The sequence below is a fragment of the Malaclemys terrapin genome, chromosome 9 (genome assembly GCF_027887155.1).
Source record: "Malaclemys terrapin pileata isolate rMalTer1 chromosome 9, rMalTer1.hap1, whole genome shotgun sequence".
In the NCBI taxonomy this organism is placed as follows: domain Eukaryota; kingdom Metazoa; phylum Chordata; order Testudines; family Emydidae; genus Malaclemys; species Malaclemys terrapin.
Genome location: NC_071513.1, coordinates 105,756,630 through 105,782,237, shown reverse-complemented (window position 1 = coordinate 105,782,237; position 25,608 = coordinate 105,756,630). Strand labels below are relative to the sequence as shown.

The following is a 25,608-nucleotide window of genomic DNA, read 5'->3' as shown; positions in this document are numbered from 1 at the left end:
CCTGCTCACTCAGGAACTTTGCTTTCAAAGCCTTCCGGATGCACAGCGCTTCCCGCTGGTCTCTTCTAATCGCCCGGCTGTCTGGCTGTGAGTAATCAGCAGCCAGGCTATTTTCCTCAACCTCCCACCCCGCCATAAAGGTCTCCCCCTTGCTCTCACAGAGATTGTGGAGCACACAGCAAGCTGCAATAACAATGGGGATATTGGTTTCGCTGAGATCACAGCGAGTCAGTAAGCTTCTCCATCTCCCCTTGAGATGTCCAAAAGCACACTCCACCACCATTCTGCACTTGCTCAGCCGGTAGTTGAAGAGTTCTTTTTCAGTGTCCAGGGCGCCAATATAGGGCTTCATGAGCCAGGGCATTAGCGGGTAGGCTGGGTCCCCGAGGATGACTATAGGCATCTCCACATCCCCAAGAGTTATTTTGTGGTCCGGGAAGTAAATACCTTGCTGCAGCCGTCTAAACAGACCAGAGTTCCTGAAAACACGAGCGTCATGAACCTTGCCCGGCCATCCCACGTAGATGTTGGTAAAACGTCCCCTGTGGTCCACCAGTGCTTGCAGCACCATGGAAAAGTATCCCTTTCTGTTAATGTACTGGCTGGCCTGGTGTTCCGGTGCCAGGATAGGGATGTGAGTTCCATCTATGGCCCCACCGCAGTTTGGGAATCCCATCACTGCGAAGCCATCTATGATGGCCTCCACGTTTCCCAGGGTCACTACCTTTGGCAGCAGTACATCAACGATTGCCTTGGCTACTTGCATCACAACAACCCCCACGGTAGATTTGCCCACCCCAAACTGGTTCGCGACTGACCGGTAGCTGTCTGGCGTTGCAAGCTTCCACAGGGCTATGGCCACTCGCTTCTGGACAGTCAGGGCTGCTCGCATCCGGGTGTCATTGCGCTTCAGGGCAGGGGACAGCAACTCACAAAGTTCCAGGAAAGTTCCCTTCCGCATGCGAAAGTTTCGCAGCCACTGGGATTCATCCCAGACCTGCAGCACTATGCGGTCCCACCACTCAGTGCTTGTTTCCCGTGCCCAGAATCTCCTTTCCACGGCATCAACATGACCCATTGCCACCGTGATGTTCTCGGCGCTGGGTCCCCTGCTTTCTGAGAGGTCTGTGCTACTCTCAGACTTCAGGCCATCACCGCGTTGACGTAGCCTCCTCGCCTGACTTTTCTGCATCTGCCTCAGGGAAAGGTGTATGATAAGTTGCGAGGCGTTGAGAGCGGCCACAACTGCAGTGATGGTTGCAGCAGGCTCCATGCTCGCAGTGCTGTGGTGTCCGCGCTGTCACTGACTAGAAAAGTGTGCGAACTGATTTCCCGCCGGCGCTTTCAGGGAGGGAGGGCGGGAGTGATGGACGGATGACGACAGTTACCCAAAAGCACCCTGGACACATTTTTTTTACCCAGAAGGCATTTGCGGCTCCACCCAGAATTCCAATGGGCAGCGGGGACTCCGGGAACTGTGGGATAGCTGACCACAGTGCACCACTTCCAATGTCGACGCTTTCCCCGTTAGTGTGGACTCACAAAGTCGAATTACTGTCCTTAGTGTGGACACACACGTTCGACTTTGCAATATCGATTCCAAAAATTCGATTTAAGTAAAATCGAACTACTCTCGTAGTGTAGACAAGGCCTTAGAGACTAACAAATTTATTTGGGCATAAGCTTTCATGGGCTAGAACCCACTTCATCAGATGTATGAAGTAAAAAATACAGGAGCAGGTATAAATACATGAAAGGATGAGGGTTGCTTTACCAAGTGTTAGGTCACGTTAATGAGATAAATCAATTAACAGCAGGATACCAAGGGAGGAAAAATAACTTTTGAAGGGGTAAGAGAGTGGCCCATTACAGACAGTTGACAAGAAGGTGTGAGTAACAGTAGGGAGAAATTAGTATTGGGGAAATAAAGTTTCACTTTTGTAATGACCCAACCACTCCCAGTCTTTATTCAGGCCTAATCTGATGGTATCCAGTTTGCAAATTAATTCCAGTTCTGCAGCCTCACGTTGGAGTCTGTTTTTGAAGTTTTTTTGTTGAAGAATTGCCAGTTTGAGGTCTGTTATTGAGTGACCAGAGAGTGAATGCCCCTCGGCCATGTACATTGGCCAAACTGAACAGTCTCGACGCAAAAGAATAAATGGACACAAATCTGACATCAGGAATCATAACATTCAAAAACCAGTAGGAGAACACTTCAATCTCTCTGGTCATCCCCTTCCAGAATGACTAAATCATACTTACCAGAGGCTCCATTTTTCCTAGTAGCTCAGCACAATACTTCCAGAAAGTAAACATTTACACCAAGCATCAAGTATTTTAAGGAAGTTTCTAGATAGGACACTCAGCTGTCTGGACTCCCTCAGCTCCCAGACTCCCAATATTAAGCACCTCCTATAACAAAGTATTTTTGTTCAAATGGGAAAATTAATAGACTTCCCCCTCCTCCCCTCAAACTCATGCCTTTTTGGTACATAGGTTTTACTATAGGCTAAGGAAGAACATATTTATGGGAGCCCCTAGTTCAAATGTTGGCAGCAACTTACTCGTGAGGCATTCGTAAAAAGACCTTATGCTTGTCACCTGCTGCAGGTTACATGGTGGTGTTACTAGTTACAGGTAGGATCCGTTTCTCAGCAGTATCTGAGAAAAATATTAAACCTAAAAAAAAAAAAAAATTGTTACTGTATAACATGCTCCCCAACCAGAACTGGCCACATCGCCCCGGGTAGAAACATACATTGCGGGTTAGGTTTTCTGCAGGGAGATGCTATGGAATACATTTTGCTCTGTCAGCATGACACCTGCACTAAATTCTGACTGGAAATGGTATGCTTGAGTATGAAAGATTACATTAGATCAGGGGTCCCTGCCGTGGTGCCCGCCGGGGCGTCTAAGTGTGCCCACGTACTGGCCAGCGGATGAGCATCCACCGAAATGCCGCCGAGAAGCAGCGTCATCCAGAAGCATCTCCGCCAACGCCTATTGACATTGCCGCTTGTCAGCGGCATTTCGACGGATGCTCGTCCGCCGCCACGGTCCTCCATGGCTCGTCGTCTGGCGCCCACCAGACAAAAAAGGTTGGGGGCCACTGCATTAGAGCATGTTGCATTACTAAAATATTGTCTTAAATTTCAGCATCCAATAAGCAAAAACAGCAGCACATAGCCAATTTATTCCACTGGGGGGAAAGGATTCTTTAGCCTTGTTCAGGGCCGGCTCCAGGCACCAGCTTAACAAGCAGGTGCTTGGGGCGGCCAAGGGAGAGGGGCGGCACCTGCGGCAATTCGGGGGTGGCAGGTCCCTCACTCCCTGTAGGAGCGAAGGACCTGCTGCTGAACTGCCGCCACCAATCACAGCTTCCCCCCCCCAACTGCCCCGCCGATTGCAATCGTGGCTTTTTTTTAATTTTTTTTTTCCTTGGGGCAGCAGAAATGCTGGAGCTGGGCCTGGCCTTGTTCCAGCTTTCCTTGCTGCTACTGCAAGTATTTTATGGTGCTTCTTATTAAACATATAGTGTCAATGTATGGTCTTGGTTACATCAGTTTAAATCTGGAGTAATTCCATTGAGCTTCAAGAGGTTATAGAGTCAGAGATTTTAAGACTAGAAGGGACCCTTACCATACAGTTTAACATCCTGCATGGGAGGGATAGCTCAGTGGTTTGAGCATTGGCCTGCTAAACCCAGGGTTGTGAGCTCAATCCTTGAGGGGACCATTTAGGGATCGCTGCAAAAATCTGTCTGGGGATTGGTCCTGCTTTGAGCAGGGGGTTGGACTAGATGACCTCCTGAGGTCCCTTCCAACCCTGATATTCTATATCACAGGGCATAGAATTTCATTTGTAATTCCTGCATCTAGCCCAGTAACTTCTGGTTGAGCTATAGCATATACTACACACTAGTGTCACTCCAAAAGGAGCCAGATTCTGAACTGTCTCTCAGGAGATAATAGTTCAGGAGGCACAGCCTGTGGGAAGCAAAGGTGGCTTTAAGCCAACTTCATGCCTCCCAAATTCTGAGCCTTGCTTGAGAATTGCATGGTCCCTAGCATAAATCAAGCAGCCTCTGGTTCCACTGTCACCTGTATACTGTCTTGCAGACCAGAATAGCTGGAGCACGGAGCACTCAGGACTGCTGCTAGCATGCCCCTACCATAAAGGTTGCAAGGGGGAGTGAATCAGGGCAACCTGCACAGCCCATACACCACAGAAACAGTTTCCTTACCTTGTCAAATCTTTTTTTTAAACTTTCCCTTTGTTTTTAATAGTTTACATTTAATAGTACTGTATTTGCTTTTTTTTAATTTATTTTTGTCTCTGCTGCCACCTATTGCGTACTTCCGGTTCCAAATGAGGTGTGTGGTTGACCAGTCAGTTTGTAACTCTGGTGTTCATAACTCTGAGGTTCTACCATAAATGATTAAATATTGAATAGTACGTTTCTCGTGTTTCCTAATAGTTTTTCTTTAGAAATAGTACATTTGAATTTTTATTCCCATGGAAATAGCAGCTTGAAACGTACTGAATGAGGGCAAGTCTCAGAGCAGGGCTCCAGATCTGGATTAACATTTCAGCAATGTTCTATTCTGTTCATTTCTGGTGTTTCAGCTCAGGCCCTTCTCTTTTGTGAGAAAAGAAATTCTAAAGCATTAAACAATGTTGTCAAATTCTGTGCTTCCACTTGCCACCAGTGAGTAATGTTTATGGACAGTGAGTAAAACGTCATTTGTTTTCTCACTATCCTCAGAGTAAGGGCAAGTGAATAAATTTTGTGCTTGCTCTACTGAATATTCATGACATTTTACTAGGCTGAATTTCAATATAAAGTTCTCTACAACCTCTCAGTGGTTCTTTCAATGCTTTAAAACTCTCAGAGGCAGGCAAAAGCAACAAGGAAGTAGCCTCTACATTCTTTCTGGTTGCATTAGGCCAACACTGTCATTGATTTTGGGCATACTGGTGGGAGGGTGTATGTGTCTTTAATACAGACAATCAACTAGTACTTTACCTAAAGGTTTACTCGGTATTTCTGATACTCCCATTAGACCTATTACAACTTATTTGCAAGCCTCTGTTTAGAGGAGAAAATAAACTAGGTGCTTCTTGCTTTTATTATTACAGAGTAATAGCTAAACAAAATTCATACTCATTTGACCCCAACCTCAAAGGCAGCAGCAGTGAATAAAAAAAAAAAAAAAAAAGCCACATGGGCCCACACTGAATGGCCTGAAAGCTGCTCTGACTTGCTCCTTCTGCCAGTAACCCCAAGGTATTGTAATGACAACTAAGGATCACAGTTTGCCCTGCTCCCCCTGTGTACTGCCTACAAGGAGAGTGGGTAGGGAGGTGGTACTATAGGAAAAGGATTGAGAGCTGCACATATGGTCAGGTTTCCTGTGTGGGATGCATCTTAGTATGAATCATAGATATCTCGGCTGGAAGGTACTTCCAGAAGTCAAAGTCCAGCTGCCTGCGCTGTAGCAAGACCAAATAAATCTAGACCATCCCTGACCGGTGTTTATCCAACTTTTTTTAAATACTTCCAATGATGGGGACCCCACAATCTCTCTTGGAAGCCTATTCCAGAGTTTAACTTCCAGTTCCATGCAAAGGGCCAGGTAGGCAGGCAGAACTGCAGGGTCTCAATTCGTGGATGAGACAATGGCATAGGGAGGAGAGTTTTAGGTTTATTAGTAACTGAGGAACCTTTTGGGAAAGGATGAGCCTATACAGGAAGCATGGGCTCCACTTAAACCAACACAGAACCAGATTGCTGGTGTATAAAATTAAAAAGGTTGTAGAGGAGTTTTTAAACCAATGGCTGGGGGAAAGCTGACAGGTGGGGAGAAGCACATGGTTCAGACATATATATAAGTAAATAATACATATGTATCTTTAGAATAATAGGACTGTATTTATAACTGATTTTACCATTTGATTACTAGTTGATTATTATTCCATTTATCTCAGTAAAAGTCTTTAAGGCTATATTTGTCTCAGTGTGAGTGTCCTGTCATACCCCTGAGGGTCTTTTGCAAACTTTGTGTAGCCTGATTCTGGGACAAGAACCTTATTATCTTCTGATCAGATTAATTGGCGAGCCTATAACCCATACTATCCAAATTAATATTAACCTCCTAAAATCAGGTAACAGGTGCTGGTGCTGATGGACTTTTGCTCTTGAAGACCCCTCACTTTAGAGGATCTTGTGCTTTGTTGTTTTGCGTCAGGTGTCTGATAGCTAGGGTGACCAGACAGCAAGTGTGAAAAATCGGGACGGGGGTGGGGGGGTAATAGGAGCCTTTATAAGAAAATGACCCAAAAATCGGGACTGTCCCTATAAAATCAGGACATCTGGTCACCCTACTGACAGCTGAAGTCTAGTGCTCTGCAAGGGCTTAATCCAGTTCCCAGGGAAGGCAGTGGAAGACTTTCAATTCACTTCAGTTAGAGCTGGATTGGTGTGATGGGTCATCCCTGAGTGGCCCCTGAGCCTGCCGAGTCATTCCTGAAACTGGGAATGTGACATGTCATCAGAGGCAATGACCTACAGGTCTTGTGATAGGCCCAATGCCGTTCAACCAGGGTTCAGCCATTCCACAGGGGAGGACCTACCCATGTGATCCCAAGACAGGTATACAGGCTGCTAAGGGAAGTAGTTTCTCTAGTTTGCTCAACATCACTACCTGGGCAGGAACACTCCCATTGCCAAGTAGTTCTGACAGATTGCCTTCATTTCTGCTCTAGCCCAGGCCTGTTTCGATGCTAGCCACCCCTGCCCCAGTCCACATCTGCTCCTGCCCAATGAGTCTGACACTTGGACCCTAAATGAAGAATGGGAAAATTCTTTAACATACGCAACATTTTTTTAAATTGTCCAATGTTTCATAAGACTTGTAATGCCTTTGAGATTGCATTAAAAATAAACATTATGATAATTTGCACAGATTTTCAGCAGTGACTCAAGAGGAACCCTGTACAGTATGTGATTCATGGATTATGCAGGCATATACAGGTTCGTGGGCTGACATCTGGAAGCCATACAATTTCCAGCTGAATCTGAATATCGGCATAATGTGTGGGAATGTATTTCACTACATAAAAATATGTACTTGAACATTATGGGTTCAAGAATTAATAAAGGAACAGTCTTGTGAGGGTTGAATTCAGTTAGCCATGCAAAATAATATAGTTCCTTTGAAAAAGTGACAGAGATTTACAGTAACTCTGAAGCACAAAGGGGGTGGGAGGTAATTATATTTCAAAATGGTTTGTTTTTGTTAAAATTGGCCTTTGCAGAGCTCCCTCTTGAAGGCCACATTGTGGTAGAAAAGTGACATCACCGAGGACTCTGGAAATATTTTGGTTTTGCAAGAGAAGCTGGAATCACTGTCACTTGAGCTCTCATAACATCAGTGTTTAAACACAAAAGGGCCAAGCTCAGATGTTGTAAAAGCAGCTGTTATACCCACTGAAGTCAGTGGAGTTACACTTGCTTATATCAGGTTTGATATTTAAATCTGATATTACTCTGGACTATCCTAGTAACAGGAATGATGGAGGCCTGGACCAACTAAAAACCCAGCTCCTGATAAGGGAAAGCCAATTAGCCAGATGTGTAGTCTTTCTGTATGCTTTGACCCAAGACCAAGAGTGTAAAGGAAAGTATGAAATACTATAGCAGCAAAAGGGGTATTTAGCATTGCCTTTTGGGGAGCTTTTAGGATCAGTGAACGGATTCTCCCCTCAAAAGAAACAAAAAACTAAAGAATAGTGTATTGCGGCAAAGATGGTGCAACTTTTACATGGGTAGTGTGACTAGGGCAAACTTTCTGCCAATCCAAGGTAGCCTAAAAGTGGCAACAAATGTGGCTATCAACATAATTTGTTATACAACTGTGGTCTGGAGCCAGAAATAAGAGATTTCCTGTAGGTGAAAATCAAGGGGAGACAGTGAAATGGTACAGAAGAGAGTCACAAAAAATATTCAATGGCTAGAGAAAATGCCTTACTGTGAGAGATTTAAACACAGTTTATCTTATCAAAAAGAAGATTAATCAAGGTACCTCTCAATGTATAAGTATCTTCATGGGGAGAAAATACTGCATACGAAAAAATTCCTTAATCCAGCACTGAAAGGCACAACAAGAAGCTGAAGACAAATTCACATTAGAAATAAGGTACACATTTTTATACAGTGAGGGCGATTAGCAACTGGAACAAACTGCTACAGGAAGTGGTGGATTCTCCAACTCTTGATGTGTTTATATCAACATAGAATGCTTTTCTGGAAGAGATGCTTTAGCTAAACACAAGTTATTGGGCTCAATTCAGGGGTAACTGGGTGAAATTCTGTAGCCAGGGACATGCAGGAAATCAGACTATGGCCTTAAACCTGACACTCCCTTATCTGGGTCTCAGTGTGAACCTGGCTGATAGTGTTGGAAGGCTGGGGCATGACCCTTCAGACTGTGGGATGGATCCTGGAGAACTAGAGCTACTCCTACTGCCCGTTCGATTGTCTGAATAGAAGAATTACACAGACTGGCAAATGACAGTCTGGATGATTAAGAGGATATAGAGTCCACAGGATGCCTGTTGTAAATTTGTAAGCTCAACGGTACCCAGATTGTGAGCACAACTGTAAAAAGTATGTTAAATTTCATAAGATGGTACAATAACTTATCAAAACAAATGTTGTGATGAGAAAAGGCATGAAAGAGTCAAAATAACTGAATTAGTCTAAACCTGAAGGCTAAGCTGATATGATTCAAGAACTGTGTTGAAATAATCTCATGTAAAAACAGGAGATGTGGAGCAGGAAGTTAATGAGTCAGAATTGGTATGTCTGATATTAGGCCTACTTGGTGGACAAAATAATGAGGGGATGGGCTATTCCACCGACCACTCCCTTTCTGGATACTTGAATGAAAGAAATTTGGAGGGGGGGGGCAGTATGAAAGAACAAAAAGAACAGAGGCTACTGGAGCGAACTTCCGCATCATGGCTGCCACCCACACTGTTTACCGAGAAAGTGAATAAGGAAACATTATTTACTCTTTCACATAACACACAAACCAGGGGTCACCTAATGAAATTAATAGGCAGCAAGTTTAAAACAAACAAAAGGAAATGCTACTTCACACAACTTAGAGTCAATCTGCAGAACTCATTGCCAGGGGATGTTGTGAAGAACAAAACTATTACAGGGTTCAAAAAAGAACTAGATAAGTTCATGGAGCATATGTCCATCAGTGGCTATTAGCCAGGATGGTCAGGTATTGAACACCATGCTCTGAGCGTCCCTGGGGGATTCTATGCTGGGAATCATTGACTCTGAAAAAGACTTGGGAGTCAGTTGATAATCAGCTGAACATAAGCTCCCAATGTGACTATGTGGCCAAAAGGGCTACTGCAATCCTTGGGTGTATAAAGAGGAATAGTGTGATTATATTACCTCTGCTTTTGGCACTGGTGCAATCGCTACTGGAATATTGTGTCCAGTTCTGGTCTCCAGCCTTCAAAAACTGGGCACATTTAGTCTAGGGAAAGGACAATTTAGGGGAGACTTGATAAGAGTTTTCAAAACTGAAAAGGGTTGTTGTAAAGAGGATTGTGATCTATTGTTCTCCATGTCCACTGAAGTAAGGACAAGCCCTACATTTCTATGATTCTGCCTTTTCAAAAGAACAATTCTCAGTGCATTATTAATGAAAGCTGGTGAAATTCACTTCACCTGCAGAGTAATTGGGGGGATACAGAGTGTGTGCGCACATGCATAAGCATTTGGTAAAGTGAAACCTAACCTGGAACCAAGACAGAACAGCCCTTGTGCCCACAGTCCAAGGCTGGAGGTGGCAATTGTAAATCCTCAGTTAAAAAGCCAAAAATGTGGTGAGGTTTTTTTTGTTTTCCTTTTTTAAAAACAACCTTTCAAGCACCCATGGTTAGTCCCATATTTTGCATGAACAGGTGAAAATGCAAACAAAAAGGAAAGAAGAATGTATTGATAACACATCCTAAATTATGTCTCTTATCCCAAAGGCCATTAAAGTAAAAAGGACATTGATGAATGAAGAATCACTGATCCAAATATATCACATGTATTTCGTAGCCCTATTAATTTGCCAATATCTTACCCGAGAGCATGAATGTAGGACTATAATACACAAATATTTTAGGACCTGTCCTTATAAATATATAAAAACCATGGTGTAGATTTAATTGCTGAATTATAATTAATTATAAATTGGACCCCAAGTCCAATTTTCATTTTGCAGACGCAGTAAGTGCAACATAGTCTCTGCAAAAAACAAGTCACGTGCAAATTGCTGAAAGGTTAAATTCTGCCCCTTCACTACTAAATCCAAAACAACATGTGCAACCATTAATCTACTGTATTTTAAAAATCACTCATGTGACTCACAAGCACATGACATAGGTTAACACCAAAGAAATGGTAGATAGAGTTTATACTTAGTTTATAGGCCATACGCTATGCCCAAATGCTTGGTGTATATAAAACATTCTGTCACCTTTGGGAGAGATTGAAAATTGTAACGAACTAGAAAGAAAGCAGAAAGCCAAGTTAGTATCTGGAGTATGGGTACCAAATTCAGAGCCTCCAAGGATTCTGCACATAGTATATCAGATTGTCATAGCGTAAGACATTCTGCAGCAGTCAGTTTTAAGAGTCAGAGTAATTGTGATGCCATATTATATAACCTTTGAGCAAAGATGATTTTGGAAGCATTTTAACTTCTTCTCTGCCATCTGCATTATCATATTATAGTGTAATAAATCCACCTACGACTTTATGGCAGGCTTTGTGTATCATATCATGGCCACTCAATACATTATGAGCACAGTGGAGATAAAACTTCAGCGTTCCTGCTCCAAAAGCACAGGCCCCTACCAATTGACCTAAAGGACAAAGGCTACCAGCAGGATAGGGTCTATGAAACACACTTATGCAGTGGTGCACATACATACTAGTCTGTTAATTACAGTATATGGAGATGACCACAACGCAAATTCCTAGATATGAACTTTCCCAACTTTGCAGAAGTTTGTAACTGGATCAGATCTTTGCAGCTTAAGAGTTGGAGCCTAATTGCCTTTGAAAAACTCCCCCTAATTACATATGGGATACGAGTGGTTTAGGAGGAAAAATTATCCTTCCTAATAAAGATGTGGGCTAGTGTCCCCAACAAAAGAGATTGGTCTGTATGCTGTTCTCTGAGAAACAAGGTGAGTGAGGTAATATCTTTTATTGGACCAGCTTCCATTGGTGAAAGAGACAAGATTTCCAGCTACATACAGCTGCTCCTCAGGTCTGTTCAGGTCTTGTTCTCCTGTACTTCTGGGGAGGTCTGGGCATAGTTCCCTCTGCAGACCAACAATGGCATTCCCATGTCAATCAAAGGCTATGTCATAGCATGGGTGATTGCAATGCTTATGTGGCATTCCTGGTCCCAGATGATTCCAGAGTGTGATATATCCCATTTGGCCACCAACCCAGTCAGAAACCTTTTAAATCACTGGAGAACATCTTGTTTATATAATAGACAAGAGAATGCAGGTAATGGAAAACTGCAACAGAATAATGATTTATCTGTGCAGGACTTAGGGTAGGAGTTATACTCAGAGGTAGCAGATATTCAGAGGCTTGTGGCTTATTAAATTTAGGCTAAAGCTAATAGGTTGGAGGGCAACAGCAACTGAGAGTCTCTTTGCTGTCTCAGTCAGGAAAGTCTCACTGACAGCGTGTGAGATGCCCACAGAGCCTATGTGCGTTCAAGGGCTACCTGCAGAGATTATGCACAGAGACAATGAATTGCACAGGAGAGGAGAGCGATGGCTGTTCCGTACCCTGAAGCAACTTAGTGGTCCAAAAAAGCACATTGTTCACTAGGCCAGATGTTGTCTTGTCTCCCCGATAATCATTGCAGGCCATGAAGTTTGAGAATTAATTTAGCAACTCTTACAGGTGTTTTGTAAGAGCTTGATCCAAGGTGTCAAATCTGAACAGCACCACTTTCCTTACAATATTTAATTCATAACTGTGCGCAGGTGTTGGAAAGCCTGCTCCCAACACAACTTGCAGAGTGGATGTAGCTTGGTCCAATCTCTAATGACTTTAATTCCTACAGAGTGCTCTGACCACAGTCTCATGAGAGTGGATGTTAGTTTGGAGCTGCTTTGATATCGATCTGAGGATCTTTTATCTTTTGACCATTTATTTAAGCTGATATTTTCCTTGATAGGAAATCAATATCCTCAACTGTCATTCCTACCTCGGTTTCCAATCTTCCAGTTTTGGCCAGATCAGCTACCTCATTCTGGAATACAGCATGTGATAGAATCTGTTGAAGTCAATATATTGCCTCAGTCTCTGATCCTCCAAACTTCCTTATGAATTGCATTGGTGATAGCGTTCTGATTTCTTTTAAAGGAACAGAGGATCACTGCCTGCAAGTCAAATATAACATCCATCTCTATTTCTGCTCTATTTCCTGTAATGCAGTAATAGCTTTCATTTCAGCCATATAATTTGAGTCGATATATCTCAGATAAAGGAATCTCATATCACCTGTTCTTCATGAATTGGCCTTCTCCAATTTAAATTACCCCAGGCTTCCAGTAAGGCACAGCCCTTCTCCCTTATTATCTAGCCTGTCTCTCTCCACCTGCACGTGCACATTCCCTTGTTTCCAGAATGAGGGCAAGGGTCCTGCTCCAACTACAGCCAGAATGACACTTGCTACTCCTCTTCAACCAAAGAAATGCAAACCTGTCTACCTGAGTGACTCACGCTCAGAGGGGGAAGTTGGCCTATGAGTCCCTGTCCTCCAGCCATTCCCCTTCTCATGCCAGCTTCATTTGTCACATTATCAGTTGAGAGGAAAAAAAGAACTTGTGGGGAGGGGGAATCTGGAGAGTCGAGTTGAGTTGCAGTAGTGGGATGACTCAGTTTTGCTACTCAAGTAAAAATATCAGCAAATGTAGGCAATGGTCAGAGGGAACATAAAAACGTAAGAACAGCCATACTGGGTCAGACCAAAGGTCCATCAAGCCCAGTATCCTGTCCTCTGACAGTGGCCAATGGCAGGTGCCCCAAAGGGAATGAACAGACAGGTTATCATCAAGAGATCCACGCCCTGTCACCCAATCCCAGCTTCTGGCAAACAGAGGCTAGGGACACCATTCCTGCCCATCCTGGCTTATAGCCATTGATAGCCCTATCTTCCATGAATCTATCTAGCTCCCTTTTGAACCCTGTTATAGTATTGGCCTTCACAACACCCTCTGGCAAGGAGTTCCAGATGTTGACAGTACGTTGCGTGAAAAAATACTTTCTTGTGTTTGTTTAAAACCTGCTACCTATTAATTTCATTTGGTGGTCCCTTGTTCTTCTATTATGAGAAGGAGTAAATAACACTTCCTTATTTACTTTCTCTATACCACTCATGATTTTATAGACCTCTATCATCGCCCCCCCTTAGTTGCCTCTTTTCCAAACTGAAAAGTCCCAGTCTTATTAATCTCTCCTCATATGGAAACTGTTCTATACCCCTAATCATTTCTGTTGCCCTTTTCTGAACCTTTTCCAATTCCAATATATCTTTTTTGAGATGGGGTGACCATATCTGCACGCAGTATTCAAGGTGTGGGCGTACCATGGATTTATATAGAGGCAATATGATATTGTCTGTCTTATTATCTATCCCTTTCTTGATAATTCCCAACATTCTGTTCGCTTTTTTGATTACCACTGCACATTGAATGGATGATTTCAGAGAACTATCCACAATGACTCCAAAATCTCTTTCTTGAGTGGTAACAGCTAATTTAGACCCCATCATTGTATATGTCTAGTTAGGATTATGTTTTCCAATGTGCATTACTTTGCATTGATCAACGTTAAATTTCATCTGCCATTTTGTTGCCCAGTCACCCAGTTTTGTGAGATCCTTTTGTAGCTCTTCACAGACTACCTGGTACTTAACTATCTTGATTAGTTTTGTATCATCTGCATATTTTGCCACCTCACTGTTTGTCCCTTTTTCCAGATCGTTTATGAATATGTTAAATAGGACTGGGTCCAGTACAGACCCCTGGGGGACACCACTATTTACCTCTCTCCATTCTGAAAACTGACCATTTATTCCTACCATTTGTTTCCTATCTTTTAACCAGTCACCAATCCATGAGAGAACCTTCCCTCTTATCCCATGACAGCTTATTTTGCTTAAGAGTCTTTGGTGAGGGACCTTGTCAAAGGCTTTTTGAAAATCTAAGTACACTAAATCCACTGGATCTCCTTTGTCCGCCTGCTTGTTGACCCCCTCAGAGAATTCTGGTAGATTGGTGAGGCATGATTTCCCTTTACAAAAACCATGTTGACTATTTCTCAACAAATGATGTTCATCTATATGTCTGACAATTTTGTTCTTTACAATAGTTTAAATCAATTTGCCCGGTACTGAAGTGAGGCTTACTGGCCTGTAATTGCCAGGGTCACCTCTGGAGCCCTTTTTAAAAATTGGCATCATATTAGCTATCCTCCAGTCATTTGGTACAGAAGTTGATTTAAATGATAGGTTACAGATGACCGTTAGTAGTCCTGCAATTTCACATTTGAATTCCTTCAGAACTCGTGAGTGAATCCCATCCGGTCTTTTTACAGTATGTAAGGAGCAATATTTATGCCATTAATCATTGCATTTTGTTCTGATTGGTATATGATCTGGAATCTGAGTTAAAGAAACTAGTATAGCTTCATATATCTTGTATCTTTTGGCTCATACAATACTGCCTCAAGTTTCCTGCATTTTGTAAAATCAGGAGCCTTTCAGTATCCAACTCATTCATAGAGATGTAATCTCTTGGCACAGGCTCTTTCCTCACTTCTGGGCTACTTCTATCGTTCAGTCTCTGTAGATTCCTTAATACATCTTTCTTTTGCTAATCTTCAGTAAAGCTGCCCTGTGAGAACTGAGGTGACTGGATGTCAGCCAGGCACTGTTAATTGAATTAAAATGTATATGAATCTTAATTGCTGGTACCCCCCGCCCTCCAATTTTCTCATCCGGTGCTATGAGCAGCAGTAAAAGGCATACTATAGGCTCACTGCACCATCATTCTGCCTTTTCCACCATTAAATCCTCAGTTTGTCTCATTATTTCCCTCCCTCCCATGAAGTGTATTAGGACCCTAGGAATGAAAGGAATTATTTTAGGGAGGTCAAAAGGAGCAATGAGATAATAGAGAAAGACAACGTAGCCTGGATATCAGGGAAAGCTTCCTGGCAGAGAGCTGTATCAGACTGTTACTTGGAAGGAAGGCCGTGGTGACCATTTAACAAGCAAAATTCTACAACTCTGGTGTGGGCTTGGGTCATCAGGTTTTGTTAGGAAACATACATGTATAAAGGGACATTTACCTCAAGGGCCACTGACTGGCTGGGTGAGGTATTGCAATCCTTTCATCATGCCTGGTGCTCTCTGAAGGCTGCTGGCCAACCTTGACAGGTCTTCAGTGGCTTGGACCTCCTCTGGCCAAGTCACAAAGTCCAAATGAACCCCTTCCAGGATGTTAGAGTCTCTTGGTCCTTGCTAGGGTCTTCAGCCCAGCTCTGGCCCTTGAAATTCAGCCCTTTGTTCAGGCTCCCAAATAAGCCCTGTCGCCTTTTGGGGTTTATGCCACTTTACCTGGGGTGGTTACAGGAACCTGGGCCTGCCCACTAGTCCAGGTTCCAACTCAGGGACGCTATACACAGCAGCCACATAGTGCTCAACTTCAATCCATTGCTGCTATTTCCCTGGGCCTCTTCTTACTAGGCCCTTTTATCTCCAGCCCTATCTCAGGACCAACATCCTCAGATTCTTGGCTCTCTGCACTCCTGGCTAGGTAAGGTCAGCCAGCCATAACTGTCTAATTATTGGGCTCCTTCAGCCAGACAGGAGCACCCTTCTTCACTCCACTGATCCCAGCCAGCAACTAAAATGCTAAAAGTCAGGTAGCTCCTTTTATCTGGGACAGCAGGCTCCTAATTGGCTGTTGTTAGTCCCACTAGACGTAGAAGGACCAGGCTTCTGTAGATTCCAAAATGGCTGCTCCAGAGGGCCCTCTCTAGGCAGGCCTGCAGGATCCACCTTCACTGCTCCGTCCCATTCAGATTGCTGCTTCCTGGGGCAGTGTGTAGAAGGACTGTGTGGTCTACTGTAGGGAACTGGAAAGGCCAGGTACACCCCATCATATGGTAATGGTTATGTTTGGTATGAGCACTGGCCATCTATTACTCTCCTTTGTCTAGCACAGGGGTAGGCAACCTATGGCACACAAGCTGATTTTCAGTGGCACTCACACTGCCTGGGTCCTGGCCACTGGTCCGGGGGGGCTCTTTAATTTAATTTTAAATGAAGGCTCAAACATTTTAAAGACCTTATTTATTTTACATACAATAGTTTAATTATATATTATAGACTTATAGAAAGAGACCTCCTAAAAACGTTAATGTATTACTGGCACACGAAACCTTAAATTAGAGTGAATAAATGAAGACTCGGCACACCGCTTCTGAAAGGTTGCCAACCCCTGGTCTACCATCAATTCCTGGTTGACACTGTGGACCTGCTGCTGCTCCCTCTGAAGTCAAGACAAAACTCCACTGGAAGAGGAAGTCAAAGTTCAAATGAAGTAAGAAGCGCATGTTTAAGTGAGGGTCATTAACCAGTGTACCAGCTTCCTAAGAGACAGGATAAAGTCTCCATTACTTTAAGTCTTTAAATCAAAATTGGATATCTGCCTAAAAAAATAGCTTGTAGTTGAGCCACAAGCTATTAAATTAGAGGCAGCAATGACTGGGTGAAATAGGTGGCTTATGATGCAGGAGGTCTCTGCATCTCTTTGAGCGAGATCAAGCGTCCTGTGCTGTGACTGACGTGTTTCAGTGCTTGATAATATAACCTATCATAGTAACCAAAGACTCAACAGGCCAGCCAGTCTCTCCCTCCTGGGGCTGATGCAAGATTTTAAACATATTTCCTAATAGCTTGTGCCATCTAGTTTTAAGCAATGAGGCCTCTGTCACATCCCTACCTCATCTGTGTATATAATCACCTAGGGTGGGATCCACAAAGGGACTTAGGTGTTGCAATGCTGAGTATCACAGCACCTAATTTTTAGGTGCTTAGAGAGGGGGAAAAAAAAAAAAAAAAAAAAACACAGGAACAACATTGTGATCCACCAAGGTGAGTTAGGTGCCTAAACTCCCTATACAGTGAAAGGGGAAAGACAGATACGCAAGAATGAGATCCACAAAAGCCAGCATGCTAGGCAGGGAGCTGTCTAAGCTAGCCAATGGAAGATGCTGACCAGAGGGGTGTGTCCTAAGCAAGGCATCGGGGGATCATATGCTGCGGGAGGCTGGGCCTTCCCAAACAGCCTGGCGTGACCCCACCCACGCTCCGCTCCCAGCCCCTCACCTGGTCCTGCAGTTCCCGGTGCTGTGCTCTGCCCTGGCCCAGGCTGGCTGGGCCACCTAAGTGCTGAGTGAATTTAGGCACCTACAGAGCTAGATGGCAGCTGCATGGGGGTTTTGTGGATTGCACTAGAACCGAAAACTGAGATTTAGGTGTCTTAATCTGGTGTTTAGGTGCTCAAATCTTTTAGTGGCTCTGGGACTTAAACGCAGTAGTGGAGCTGTATGAGAGTGGAAGTTTGGGTAAAGATGCTACCTAGAGTGAGGCATAAGGATACCCTCTACACCCTGTGTGCTTTGCAGAGGAGACTGATCAAGAGAGGGATGGGATCGGTGGTGCTAGAACGGGGGGGGGGGGGGGCAGAGGGCCAGGACCCTCCCACTTTTTGAAAATGGACAGGCCTAGCCTGTCCACTTTTCTCCATGGGGGACCCCACCCCCTTTCCATCGCCCCGATGCCGCACACCCCGGCCAGGCCAGTGTGGAGCCCGGGCAATTGTGGGAGCCGTGCAGATCCTCCGCCTGCCTGCGGTGTGGGGGGCCTGTGATGGGTTGGATCACAGAAACCCCCTTGGGAGCTGCCACCTGATGTGCAAAGACTATCCCTGCTCCTGTTTTCCCTGCCAGCTCAGGACTCCAGCACCCTGTCTTGCTGAGCCAGACACTCCCATGTGCTGCAACACAGACCCAGGGTCTGACTCACTTGTCCCAAAGCTGCAAGTTTACCTGAAAACAGCTCCCAGAAGTGTGCTTGTCTTTAGCACTCAGATGCCCAACTCCCAATGGGCTCTAAACCCAAATAAATCCGTTTTACCGTGCATAAAGCTTATGCAGGGCAAACTCATAAATTGTTCGCCCTCTATAACACAGAGAGATATGCACAGCTGTTTGCTCCCCCAGGTATTATTACTAAATAAAAAGTGATTTTATTAAATACAGACAGTAGGATTTAAGTGGTTCCAAGTAGTAACAGACAGAACAAAGTAAGTCACCAAGCAAAATAAAATAAAATGCGCAAATCTATTTCTAATCAAACTAAATACAGATAATCTCACCCTCAGAGATGTTTCAGTAAGTTTTTCTCAGACTGGACACCTTCCAGGCCTGGGCACAATTCTTTCCCCTGGTACAGCTCTTGTTGCAGCTCAGGTGATAGCTAGGGGATTCTTCATGATGGCTCCTCTCTCCCCTTTGTTTTCTTCCACCCCTTTATATATCTTTTGCATAAGGCAGGAACCCTTTGTCCCTCTGGGTTTCCACTCCCCCTCACTGGAAAAGCACCAGGTTAAAGATGGATTCCAGTTCAGGTGACATGATCACATGTCACTGCAAGACTTCACTACTCACTTGCCAGCACACACATATACAGGAAGACTCACAGGTAAACACAGCCATCTGCAGACAATGGGAGTCATCAAGATTCCAAACCATCATTAATGGCCCACACTTTACATAATGACAATAGGCCCTCAGAGTTATATTTTATATTTCTAGTTTTAGATACAAGAGTGGTACATACAAGAGGGGGGAGGGATAGCTCAGTGGTTTGAGCATTGGCCTGCTAAACCCAGGGTTGTGAGTTCAATCCTTGAGGGGGCCACTTGGGGATCTGGGGCAAAATCAGTACTTGGTCCTGCTAGTGAAGGCAGGGGGCTGGACTCAATGACCTTTCAAGGTCCCTTCCAGTTCTAGGAGATGGGATATCTCCATTAATTAATTAATTTATTTATTTATACAAATCGGATAATCACACTCCATAGATTATAAGCTTTGTAATGATACCTTACAAGAGACCTTTTGCATGAAGCATATCCCAGTTACATTATATTCACTTATCATGTTTTTATAAAGCTATATAGACTGCACAACATCACAGGAGCCCGGGCAATTGTGGGAGCCGTGCAGACCCTCCGCCTGCCTGCAGTGTGGGGGGCCCACGTCCGAGAGCAGCCTGTGTCCCTGGGCTCCCAGCCCAGTGGAGGGTCCATGACTGTGCCGGCCCCCCACAGCTGCCCCCATGGCGCTGTCCCCGACCTGGCTCTGGCTGGGGTAGGGGGCCTTCAGAGCTGCAGCCTGGCCATGGTAAGAACTGCACAGGCAGCTGTGGGGAGCTGTAGACGGAAAGCTCTGACACCATTTATGCAGATCTGTTTGGCTGCTTGCCGGTTGGGGTGCGTGAATTCCCATCCCAGTCTCCTGCCCAAGCTCGATTGCTGAATGAGCTCCATGAGATGCATCCGCTTCAGTCCGTGGACACTTGCAGGCCAGAGATGATCCTAACTTTGGCTAGGTTCTGGATTTTAGTCAAGCAGTTCCAGAAAATGTCATGGTCAGTCTGAGTAATTCACACACACAGGAGATCAGAGACTCTAACCCTTCCTCTGCATCTAAAAGAGGCAGGGGAATTTAACGCCATGTTATACAAATAGCAGTAGTAGCTGTAAAAGCCAGGGCAGGGAAATAGAATCTCATGCCTGAGGGCATCAGCTGTCCATGGAGGATCTGTGTCAGACAGGGAGGAATTCCTTTTGCCTTCCATACAAAGCCCAATTGGCAAGGTTCACTCTGAGGGTGGGGGCTTTGCTTTCCTCTGCAGCATTAGGTAGGAACCACAGTAGCTGAGGCAGGCTATTGGGCTGGTTGGATTATCGGTCCAGTCTGGTAGGTCTGAGCTCTGAGTTGTTCTAACAGGGTTTGCAGCCTGAAAGAGTTCAGTACATTCTGAGAGAGAGAGAGAGAGAGAGAGAGAACACAACGAGAAACTGAGATGGGATTAGATGCTTCACTGGCTTCTCCAAATTAAACCAGCTTCTCAGTCAGTCAGTGTGCTTACTTCTCCCAGAGTCCTCCTTATAGTCTAATCATGTGCTGGTAGCTTTCCTCTCCACCCCTCCGACTAGGTCAAATTCTTTCCACAAAAGTGAAAAAAAACTATACAGACATCAAGCCAGAGCTTTGCTTCCAGGGCTCCTCTTTTACAGGTGTAACCCCAGTTGTGGAGAGATTAACTCTCACTACAGAAATACCAGACTCTAAAAACAAGTCAAGTGGCCTGTCATTCTAAACTTGTCTGGAATATTTAGCAGTGGCAATCAAGAGCTGGGAAGGGCGTCAGGTCTTCCTCTCTAAACTAATGACAAATTTTCCAGTGCTTATAATAAAGAAGTTTTAAGGATAGCTCAGTGGTTTGAGCATTGGTCAACTAAACCCAGGGTTGTGAGTTCAATCCTTGAGGGGCCCATTTAAGGATTGCAGCGGGGGGAATCTGTCAGGGACAGTACTTGGTCCTGCTAGTGAAGGCAGGAGAGTGGACTCAATGACCTTTCAAGGTCCCTTCTAGTTCTATGAGATGGGTATATCTCCATATTATAAACAAAAAAGAGGATTGCTCCTTTCTTTGTTTAAAGCCAATATGCAGATTTCCATGGTGCAGATCAGATCAATTCAAGGGCTCTTTAGGGACAAGCAAATTCTTCAACTGGAAAAAAGAACCTTCCAAGAAGGAATCTTTCTGTTCTGCTGCCCACTCTAACTTACTATTCAGCCTCACTTCCCAGAAACAGCATGAGTCATACTAGTTAAATAGAGCCCATCTGCAAAGATCTAGGCTTCAATAACTGATAAGTATTTTATCTATTACATTTCTTGAGAGACCTCACTTTATAAATAGTTTTCCTCAATTTTACATTTTATATTCTTTATCACAGCATCTTTTTTTTATTTCCCTTCCTGTGCATTTATTTCACCATGACCTACTGCAATGTTAGCTGCATTAATGTCAAAATATTTGTACAAATGTTGAATTATTAGATCTATTAGAGAATCGGAGCTGATTCAAATGAGTGATTTACCAGTAGTTTTACCAAGTGACCCATTGAGGGTGCAGAGTGGGTAAATGTAAGTGGTTTTGGGGTTTGTTTTTGTTTTTTTGAGAGAGAAGCTGAAAGGTGTATATTGGAGCCAGCAAAATCTTTCCAATTTACCCTTTGCTAGAGCAGCAAAAATTAACAATGAGAATCTCTTGCATTCTTACAGTTTTTTTCATACCAAGAGACCCTGAAGCACTGTAAAAAAAAAAAAAAAAAAAAAACAAAAAACCACACACCACACCAACCTGCACAGACACAGGTGGAGAAAAGGAGAAAGTCGCATATAGGAGGACCTACCATGTGCTGGGCACTCAGTCCTAGCCCTGAAAAGATTATAGTTGTTGAAGTCAGTAGGCAAGGGTTCAGAACCTCTAGAAGTCAGGGTACGTTCATTTATGTGCCGACGTGGATTGGGGCTGGGATGTAATATCAGTATTTGCACTAACCATGCACAGGACCTTTCATCCAAATATGCCAAAGCACCTGATGAAGGCAGTTATTATCCACTGTGACAGACCCATACTAGTGAGGTACAGGAGTCTGGTAGAGGGCAAATATACTGGTCACTCGATGAGTAGTTTTCTGTTCCCTGAGTGACCAGAGCAGGGGCTGCACTAGAGTAATCAGGAAGCTGCTAGAACCAATTAAGACAGGCAGGATAATTAAGATACCTGGAGCCAATTAAGAAACTGCGAGTTTAAAAAGGACCTCAGTTCACTTTGTGGTGTGCATGTGAAGAGCTGAGAGTGAGAAGATGTATTGCTGGAAGACTGAGGAGTACAAGCATTATCAAACACCAGGAGAAAGGTCCTGTGGTGAGGATACAGAAGATGTTGGGAGGAGGCCATGGGGAAGTAGCCCAGGGAGTTGTAGCTGTCGCACAGCTGTACCAGGAGGCACTCTAGACAGCTGCAGTCCACAGGGCCCTGGGCTTGAAACTGGAGGAAGATCTGCACAGCTTTTTGGCCCCCCCCAGTTATGAATTGCACAAACTGGGTTTTAGAAAACAGATTTATTAACTACAAAGAATAGATTTTAAGTGATTATAAGGGATAGCAAACAGATCAAAGTAGATTACTGAGCAAAAAAAGCAAACTAAGCTTAAGACACTAAAGAAACTGGCTACAAGTAGTAATTTCTCACCCTAAGTGTTGTATTAAGCAGGTTGCAGAGATTCTTGAAGACAAAACTTATTTTACTTGCAGTTTAGAATTCCAGGTATTACTTTCACAGGCCAGACACCTTCTAGCCTGGGTCCAATTCTTCCCCAGTTCCGTCTTAGGTGTTTTAGTAGCCATCTTGGACAGGGATCTGGTGAAGAACCAACCTGGATTAACTCACTCCCCAGCCTTAAATAGGATTTACATATGGCGGGAATCCTTTGTTTCCAACTTTGATCCCCACCCCCTACTAGTGGAAAAATACCAACAGTCCAAGATGGTGTCTAATGCCAGGTGACATGATCACAAGACCCTGCAGCGTCAAAGCAGCATCCCAGGGAGCTTCTCGTGAAGGTGGGAGATTAGCATCTTCAAAGACCAATTCTCCCCAATGTTTATTGACTAACCAGCCAGACTGATTGCATTTTATCTGGTGGGTGTGCCCCAGGTGCAAACACTTTTGCAATTGATACATAGTCAATATGCTTAACTTCAGATACAGAAATGATACATGCATACACATAAGATAATCATTTATTAAATCATAACCTTTCCGATGATCTCACATGATCCATCTTACATAAAACTTCTTAGTTATGCCATATTCATATTATAACACTATCTCTGTGAAGAATATGGGCATAGTGTCACAGAGAGTTCCCCATAGGACTTTTAGTTTTGTACTTGAAACCCAAGTAAATCTACAGTGGTCAGTTCCCTCTGGGACAAAGTGCAGAATTAGCTCTCTCAGGGAGCTGCAGCATTTGCCCAGGGTGAGCAAGGACCATGTCCACAAGCTTCCTGCTAGTTCAACCCTAGGTGATCTCTGGGTGGCTCTGAAACAAGAAAACAGTCTATTCACGCAAGAAGCCAAGCAAGCACTGCCAGTTACTTCCTTACATTAGGAGGAATTCATATCCAGATCGAAAAGAGAAGAAGTGTATGAAAAATGCTGGTATTGCCCTATCCTGTGGATGATACCACTAGTATTGCATCATAAAGCACAGTGCAGGCAATCTCCCACACACTATTGTGAAAGGAAGAAGAATATAAGCCTCTGGCCCATGATACCACTTTATAATACTTATGGGGACAAATATTGGCTCCATAAGAACAGCCACACTGGGTCAGACCAAAGCTCCATCCAGCCCAGTGTCCTGTCTTCCGACAGTGGTCAATGTTAGGTGCCCCAGAGAGAACGAACAGAACAGGAAATCATCAAGCGATCCATCCCCTGTCGCCCATTCCCAGCTTCTGGCAAACAGAGGCTAGGGACACCATCCCTGCCCATCCTGGCTAATAGCCATGGATGGACCTATCCTCCATGAACTTATCTAGTTCTTTTTTGAACTCTGTTATAGTCTTGGCCTTCACAACATCCTCTGGCAAAGAGTTCCACAGGTTCACTGTGCATTGTGTGAAAAAAATACTTCCTTTTGTTTGTTTTAAATCTGCTGCCTGTTAACACATGAACTAGGGGTCACCAAATGAAATTATGAGAAGGACACAGGTACCAGTGCAAAACTTCATATCCACCAAACCAAATGTGGAAAGGGAGGTTCACCTACTGATAGGCTGATTGTTGGATGGTTTTGCTATGACCTTTATCCAGCTGTGACCACTGTATCACATATCTCATTTCCTGATGTAACACCTCCTCAGAAATTCTTTGAAATATGCTGATGCTTAAAGCCGCTTATGGTAAAGTGATGTCCTAAGATGCAATTTCAGCATTGGGAGTTAATGGACAAAGGTTGGAAAAGGGGAAGAGATGAAGGTAATGGGAATTATATTATATTTTGATAAATCTTTTGTACTGAAAGTTCTCTTTCTGTTCCCATTGCAATCAATGGCAAAATTCCTGTTAACTTCAATGGAACTAAGGGCATTTAAACTAAGGGCTGGGGGAAAGCCGACAGGTGCAGAGGAGCACGAAGGAATCAGACATAACTAACAGAGTGTGCATAAAGATAGCAGTTACATGCCATATATTCTATATTGGAGATACAAGAATATGCACTGCATACTGAGATATACTGGCATTAGAAAAAGTTCAGAAAAGGGCAACTAAAATGATTAGATGTTTGGAATGGGTCCCATATGAGGAGAGATTAAAGAGTCTAGGACTTTTCAGCTTGGAAAAGAGGAGACTAAGGGAGGATATGATAGAGGTCTATAAAATCATGAGTGGTGTGGAGAAAGTAGGGTTACCATACGTCCGGATTTTCCCGGACATGTCCGGCTTTTGGGGGCTCAAATCCCCGTCCGGGGGGAAATCCCCCAAAAGCCGGGCATGTCCGGGAAAATCGGGAGGGAGGGCTGGGCCGGGGTCGCGGGGCCGGGCGCGCGGTGCCGGGCCGGGAGCCGGGCCGGGGCCGCGGGGTCGGGCCGCCGAGGGGGTGCGCGGGGCCGGGGGGTCGGGCCGGGAGCCGGGCCGCCGGGGGGGTGCGCTGGGCCGCGGGGCCGGGAGCCGGGGGGTCGGGCCGGGAGCCGGGCTGCCGGGGGGGTGCGCGGGGCCGGGAGCCGGGCCGCCGGGGGGGTGCGCTGGGCAGCGGGGCCGGGAGGTCGGGCCGGGAGCCGGGCCGCCGGGGGGGTGCGTTGGGCCGCGGGGCCGGGAGCCGGGGAGTCGGGCCGGGAGCCGGGCCGCCGGGGGGGTGCGTTGGGCTGCGGGGCCGGGAGCCGGGGGGTCGGGCCGGGAGCCGGGCCGCCGGGGGCGGGGGTGCGTTGGGCCGCGGGGCCGGGAGCCGGGGGGTGCGCTGGGCCGCCGGGGCCGGGAGCCGGGGGGTGCGCTGGGCCGCCGGGGCCGGGAGCCGGGGGGGTGCGCTGGGCCGCCGGGGCCGGGAGCCGGGGGGGTGCGCTGGGCCGCCGGGGCCGGGAGCCAGGATGGGTAAGGAATGGTGTCCCTAGCCTCTGTTTGCTAGAGGGTGGAGATGGAAGGCAGGAGAGAGATCACTTGATCATTACCTGTTAGGTTCACTCCCTCTGGGGCACCTGGCATTGGCCACTGTCGGCAGACAGGATACTGGGCTGGATGGACCTTTGGTCTGACCCGGTATGACCGTTCTTATACATAGGG

General features: G+C 45.1%; 1 protein-coding gene across 1 annotated transcript in view; it reads right to left on the bottom strand.

Moving 5' to 3' along the window:
* DLG1 (discs large MAGUK scaffold protein 1) overlaps positions 1–25,608 on the bottom strand; it is a 498,578-nt gene that overhangs the window by 382,233 nt on the left and 90,737 nt on the right. Inside the window, exon 9 of the mRNA XM_054039246.1 lies at positions 13,223–13,236. Coding sequence (XP_053895221.1) covers positions 13,223–13,236 — 14 coding nt within the window. The remainder of the gene's footprint in view (positions 1–13,222; positions 13,237–25,608) is intronic.